The following is a 7500-nucleotide window of genomic DNA, read 5'->3' on the forward strand; positions in this document are numbered from 1 at the left end:
TCCAGGCTGGAGTTCCTCAAGGCAGCGTTCTAGGTCCTGTTCTTCTTCTGGTTTTCATGAATGTTCTCTCCGACTCCAGAAAATCCTCTTTATCTCTTTGCTGATGACTCCACCCTCTGTCGTACCATCTGCCATCCCTCAGTCTGGCAATCCGCAGCTTCTTCGCTCTCTGCAGATCTGGATAAAATCACAAACTGGCCCAACACGTGGAACATTTCTTTCAATCCTGACAAATCTCACACTCGCTTTGTATTTCCGAAAGGACCGTTTGGACCCCCCCCTTCCCCCCATCTACTTCATCAACAATCCTCTGGAAGAAGTCCTTTCTTTCAAGCATCTGGGATCACTATCTGCCATGATCTTTCCTGGGAAAGCCACATTTCCAACCTGGCCTCCAAAGCTGGAAGCTGACTGGGAATCCTCCGTCGTGCAAAGTCCTTCCTCGGCCCACCTGAGCTCCTGACCACATCCAAAGCTTTCGTCCGCAGCCTGATGGACTATTGCTCTACCCTCTGGGCTGGTGCTCCTGTCTCTCACCTTCACGCTGTGGAAACCAAGGCATTTAGGATCATTGGTATCTCTCGTGATGAGGCAGAGTCTTTGGGCCTCTCACTCCTTCACCGCAGGCAGGTCGGTGGTCCTTCTGTCTTCTACCGTCTCCTCTCTGGTCTCGCCCCCCCCCTGTTCTTTCTGCGATATGTCCCCACCATATTTCTGCGGGGCGCTCAAGGTCTGCCAACAACCCCCTTCTGGTAAACTTCCAAAATCACGAATCACTGCTCATCTTCACTCTTTTATTACTCTTTTTTCCTGCCTTTGGAATAAACTCCCACACTCTGTTCAATCCCATTCTTCCCTCCAGCCCTTCAAAACAGCTGTTCACCACCACCTCTTATCGTTCCCCATTCAAATCCTCGATCTTTTCTACCCCCGTTAATCAACCCCAAACCCACCTCCTTCAAATTCCTTGCTTTCCTTCCTGAAAGTCCCTGTAATGTTCATCTTGTACACCCAATGTTCCCCGCCCCCTCCCTCTCCCTTCCACCGATCTCCTAATGTCTCTGTTCCCCAGTTTTGTCCTTCCCACTCCCGTCCCTCTTGTCTCATGCCCCCCTTGCTGTGCATTGTGTGTTCGCTCTCACATGAGCCTTGACAAGGCATACAAAAAAAAAATTCCCACGTGACTCTCCAGTTCTTCAAAACAGCTCCAACAGTTCTCATGTCCCTGTTCCCCACTTTTTTTTTCCTTCCCTCTCTACCCCCCCCCCCTGTTCCCCTTGTTGTATGTTCTGTGTGTTAGCTCTCATATGAGCCTCGACAGTGTATCCAAAAAACATGTCCTTCAATCCTTGAAAATCAATCTCACCCTAATGCTCTGGATGGATCATCAAACAAATCCACGTATTTCCTTGGCCAATCCATTGGAAGATTTTGAATCTCTTGAACTTTTCAGTCTCACCATCAGACATCACCTTTCCTTGGCCAATCACAGAGCTAAACTGACCTTCAAAGCCAGTCGCTCCCACCATCGACCTTGGCAGTTCCTTCATCAAGTGCCTCGGAACTGCACCTTGAACTCCAGCTCTGAAACCTCGTCTTCAGCTTGACATCTTTGGTAGATAGTCGTGGTGGTAGAATGTAGGCTATATTTCTCAAAAAGGGGTGTCTTCCACAAAGTCAACATTGTCAACAGCAAAGAGAACATGTCTTCCAAGAATGACATCAGCGGGCAAGTAAATGTCATCGATGACCAGCATTCTCTGGAGTACAGTTGCCCTTCCATTCGCTGGAGGCTGTTTTCAACTGACTTCCTTGCTTCGATGACTTTACGAATTGCTGTTCCAACTGATAACTGTTGTGGCATTTCATGTGTTGACCTCAAGTTTGTGTTGCCAACCTCAGGTTTTTCTTGCTAACAGGAGCATCCTCGCTATGCTTCATGCTCAGCTCATGGCATGCTTCATTTGTGAATACTTGTGTTTTGTCCCTGAAGCACCCATAAATATAAGCTGTACAGCTATTTTGGTAAATTTTGGTAAACATTGGTGATTAATTGAAATATAAAATGTTTATTGTGCAGCCTTGCTGATTGGTATTCTCAGCACAGAAACCGCATTGGACAGAACCTTCATGTTCATGTCACTGTCCACATTGCTGTCTTATATCCACCAAATTACAGCATCTCTTGTGCTCTTGATAATTACATGTTCTGCTTCATTCAAACGTTTTGGTTTGTGTAATTCAACACTGTGCATTTCATTTTTTTGCGACTGCACTTGGGGTTTACCACATTGGCGGCAGATAGGATGTCTATGCACGCCCCTTCGAGTACAGATGTGCTAAATACGATTTCCATCAAGCAACATACCTTCAACCACACTGAGTAATTCAACCTCTGCTGCCACTTCATCAGCTGCACTTGGCTCAGATGGAGATGGGTTTATTGCTCTGCGACTGATATTCATGGCGTGTATTGCCCAGCACCGCTTGTGGCATTTGATGTCAATTGCATGTGCATAATTTCGTTCGATGGGTGTGCATAGCTTGATTATGGAGCTTCTCGATTCCACCTTCATCGATGGCTTCTTTGAGAGAACGACCAGCATTTTCTGTAGCAGTCATGTGTAAATGATGCTCCGTTTTCACAGAAGCACAGATCCTTATTGTAAGGGGTTGACTGAGAGCGAGTGTTGAAAGTGACCACCAGATGGTTGACTGGAAAATTATTCTCGTCCATGGGACCCTTGGAAGCCATTCGGTTCATATCGTTGTTTGGTTCGACTGCAAATTCTTGCGCGGACTCTGTCTTAATAGCATTTGAACTTTGCCACGTGGCTGACCTTCATTCAAGACCCCAACAAGCGACAACACCAAAGCATCTGTTTATCTCACGATCGTCTTTATCACCATAGCAAGCACGCTCTCTGATGAAGTTCAGGACTTTCTCATGGGCACTTGGTTTCTCCACGAGTCCTCACCTGTCTCTGTTTCGCAGATGATGCAGAGCGAGTCGTAGATGTCATACATTCCCACTTTTGCAGCTGGCACTTGAACTTGAGCTGCTGTTCCCATAATGGTAGAATGGTCATGACAGAATGTTCGGTGCAAATAATGTTATTTTTAGCAGAGTTGAGAGAAAACCCAACACCAAACAACCATGTAGCTTATGGGGATCAAGGATCTCATCTATACTGTTCAGGTTAAAGTGTATTTCTGTCCTGTTCATGCCTTTTATGTTTGATGATGCAAGTGCTCTCACTACCACAGCACTCACCTGCAACATTCGAAAAATACATGGGGATTAGATGTCACTCAACATTGCAAAAGAGATAAAAGACACGATGTGCACTGATTTACCATGTATATTAAGGCTGTTGTTCACTTGGTGGTTAAGGTGGCTGGCTTAAGATCTTAGGGTCTTGAGTTTGAGCCCCTGTTGATGATAAAATAACACCAGGTGGGTTGACTCAGCCTGTTAGCCTTCTGAGGTCGACAAAATGAGTACCAGCTTACTTGTAACGGGGCAGTGCATTGGCAGCAGTCATGCTCCCAGTAATGATGCAACCCGCAGTTGCAGGCTGCATCGGAAATAATAATAACGGCATGTAATATCCTGTTAAAATCCATGAAGCTGAGCAGAGCCTCCCGAGATGGAATCTAAAACACATATAGAGCAAACGGATGCATTTATTAAGTTAAGTTGGTCTAAAATACAAGGTGAAAATCTATTAATTAAAAACCTCCTCCACTGACATCACCATGACCAGAGCAAATTCCCAGAATTCCAACAAGTTTTGTTTAAAAAAAATTATTATTAATGTTATTTGGGGTCCCCTGAAGACATCCAGATCAGTACTTTAGTTTAATCTCAAAATTCTCATGGGACTTTATTTTGTGGAAGTACTCCCTGACTGCTGTGTGGGTGAGTCGATCCAAACATTTGTAAGACCATTAAATTACTCACTTAGATTAAATTAAAAGCTAGAATGCTTATGTAATCCAAAAGTGCCCAAAGAAAGTCTGCTGAAGCTTTATATTATTGAATGATGGTGCCTGTATTGTGTGTAACACACATAATGTTACACACGTAACGTTGCAGTTAACCAGTTACACAAGTTGTTGCTGATTTTGAATGTTGGTGTTGAATTTATAATGAACATGTCCACCTGCAGCAGCTACGACTGGGACTGGAGGTTCAGTTTTGCAGACCATATCCTGAAGTTTGTAGTCAAGGGTGTCATCTGGTACTGGCCACCTCCTTAGACCGCTACACTGATTCCATAACAGTAACTTCAGTCTCCTCACCAATAATTTGGGTCACTTCCCCTGGAAAACTCTTGCCATCATATTTAACAATCACCCAGTCCCCAACCTCAAGACTGATAAACTGTGCGTAAGCTGGCACAGTGGATACAGCCAGGGTTGGTCTTCCACAGTTTTAGGTGACAGCTATCATCACATTCAGTAGCATGCATTTTGTTTATTCCATGCACTTCCTTTTCACCTTCATATTGGTCGAGTTTTTTTTTTTTTTTTTTTTTTGGTGAAAGCTGTAACTTCCTGATCACTCACATGCAGCACAGTTACATCTGGCATGAGCATCAGTGCAAACCTGCTGAAATCGTCTGAATGCTGCATTAATACTGCATTTTTGGCACCCTCACTCGTCACTTAAAAAAAATAAATAAAAATGGGAAAACAGCTGCTGATGCCAACTTCACCATTATGGATGATGTACGATGTTTTTCATAATGGATGAAAAGATCAGTTTAATAGTTTTATCAAGTTTCCTTTGCGAAATGACAATTGTGAGCTGAGAGAGAACGAAGAAAAGTTTACAGATTCAGACTCGTAACACACGAAACAAATTTCTGTTACACACGTAACGCAACGTTTTAGTCGAGCATTTGATATTCTAAACAGTTCATATCTTTTCAGCTCATAAGTTTCAGTGATCACCAAAGAATTCAGAAAAATGTAGTAATTTATAATAGTAACTGACACACTTCACAGAACTTTAACAACTTGTAAAAAATTTCAAAACCGGCTCATCATCGGTTTGTAACGCAGTGAAATGCAATGGCTCATAAAATTATTAGCAGACAGCTCTAATTTTGCTCCATGAATTTGGAGAGTAATCAATAAGGATTATAATAAATGCAAAATTGTTGATGATGGTTAGTTATTTTGACAACCCTAAATTTTCAAGTTTATTCCTGAAAATTGAGTCTGAAGTGTAACACATGAAACGTGGAATTGCCCACAGCATCACCACATGCAGTGTGTTGAGGATTATTCAGAAGGAAAGCTTTGTGCTGGAATGATAAAGTTGGTATACCACTGAACAAAGTGCATTGAAGAGGATGAATATTATTTATATTATGCAGAGGTTAATAAAATTTGTCAAGGTACTATATCTATCATATTTGTAGGGTGACATTTGGGATGATCCCTCATCAAAGATATCTTGTGAAAAAGAACATACCTGTCGTGATGAAGCTGTGCTAATGTTTAACAATAAGAACCATGTTGTATTTCGTGAAACTTGCGTGTGGGAATCCGTAATAACCTTGTGTGTAACTCTGTTTGATTTACTTGCATTTAATTCTTGACAGTCTTGTTGCAGAAAGTTGTGTAATTTTTGGAAACCATTTTCTCTTTATTTATTTCTTCTTACTGACCACCCTTCCCACTTCCAGTTGGTAAAGCAGGCAGACCGTGCCCAGAAGGCACGCCTTAAAACTGTGTTCGAGAAGAAGAATCAGAAGTCTCATGAACGCATTGCTTCCTCTCAGCGCAAGCTCGAGGGGTATCGTCGACGTTTGCGTGAAGCCGATCAGAGCGCCGTCATACGACCCAATGTTCTGCGGGATGTCACGCACGGTCTGCGTGGTGTCTCAGCAAATGTGCGGGCTGGGATCTCAGGCTTCGGCGGTGGTGTGGTGGACCGTGCGCGAGGCCTATCTCAAGGGCCTCGCGAACTGGCTGCCACCATCCGCAACAAGTTCGGCAGCGCTGATAACATCACTGCTCTCAAGGTGCTCCTTGCTTTCACCCTGATTCAGTCTGTTGTGATCCTTTGTAAATATTTTTTGGAAACGTACTTCTTTCCACAGCTTGGGCACCTCTTACAAATGTGAGATATATATCTATATATATATATATATATATATATATATATATATATATATATATATATATATATATATATATATATATATATATATATATCTATATATATATATATAGACCACAAGGGGAAAACCAGAGATGTCACTTTTTATAAATTTCAGGGTTATTGCACCTGCCAATAGTTGACAACATAAGGTTTCCTCTCAATATTCCTTTAACAAATAAAATAACCAGGGGTGTCACATATTTTAAATGGTATAAAGTTTAGCTGTGCAATGAAAAAACAAGTGTTGTCAAAGCTGAACAAGTAGAAACCCAGAGTTGTCAGTACTTTACTCCTGGTTATCTTCCTTTCATTCATGTTAACTGTTCCACCATAATATTCAGAGTTGAGAAACTAAAAAATGAAAGGTTGTAAAACTTTCACAGCATAAACTCTGAGCACTACAATAGCCTATTTGGTTATATCATGGGCTCCGTAGTTGGTGCATATCATGGTTCAAGTCTGGTCAAACCTTTATTGTGACTTTTATGGGACCCACGCCGTGGCTTAATGGTTAGCGCGTCTGAGTACCCATCCTCATTTGATGTACCCACCGCCCAATCAACCTGCTTAGGTATATGAGGGAGTCACATGAGGTGACTTCGGCTATCGCGGGGGTGGTTTATCCTTGGTTTCCTCCCAGTTTTCCATCATATTAAGTAGTACGGAGTAAGAAATGGAGAATCCGTCATCATATAAGCGAAATACCCTTGAGTATGGCGTTGAACACCAATCAAACAAAAAAACAATGACCGTTTAATGTTGAAAAAAATAATCTGTGATCACCAAAGTCATGTAAATGTATGCTAATAACCAACAAGCATGAATTTGCTGCACATCCTGGGTTAAAATTGCATGGCAATTCTTAAACAAGGGAATAACCAGTGATGTCAGTTTGCAACATTGATTCGTTCTTTGCTCTTAAATTAAATAACACAGAAGCTTGGCAAATGCTACATGCTTAATTTGATCTGCCAATGATCACTCTTCCTTTTACTGGAAAATAAATCTATATGACAGTTATTAAACAGTCCACCAGTCTTGAAATTTTTTTTTCAGTTTCTTCAAAATTGACTCATCCTGACATCTCTGGTTTTCCCCTTGTGGTCTTCATACATACATATATATATATATATATATATATATATATATATATATATATATATATATATATATATATATATATATATATATACACATACACACACAGCCTGGTGTTGGCGCAGTGGTTAGGGCAGTGGCTTGGGATCCAAAAGGTCCTGAGTTCAAGCCCCATTGGGCCACTGAATTAATACACCAGGGGGTTGACTCAGCCTGTCATCCTT

General features: G+C 41.8%; 1 protein-coding gene across 1 annotated transcript in view; it reads left to right on the forward strand.

Moving 5' to 3' along the window:
* The window catches only part of LOC147033199 (transmembrane and coiled-coil domains protein 2-like), a 156008-nt gene that overhangs the window by 119141 nt on the left and 29367 nt on the right, over positions 1-7500 (forward strand). The window contains exon 3 of the mRNA XM_085871324.1: positions 5700-6038. Coding sequence (XP_085727450.1) covers positions 5700-6038 — 339 coding nt within the window. The remainder of the gene's footprint in view (positions 1-5699; positions 6039-7500) is intronic.

Source organism: Eptatretus burgeri, chromosome 2 (genome assembly GCF_056783735.1).
Source record: "Eptatretus burgeri isolate ZD-2024b chromosome 2, Ebu_testis_v1, whole genome shotgun sequence".
NCBI lineage: Eukaryota > Metazoa > Chordata > Myxini > Myxiniformes > Myxinidae > Eptatretus > Eptatretus burgeri.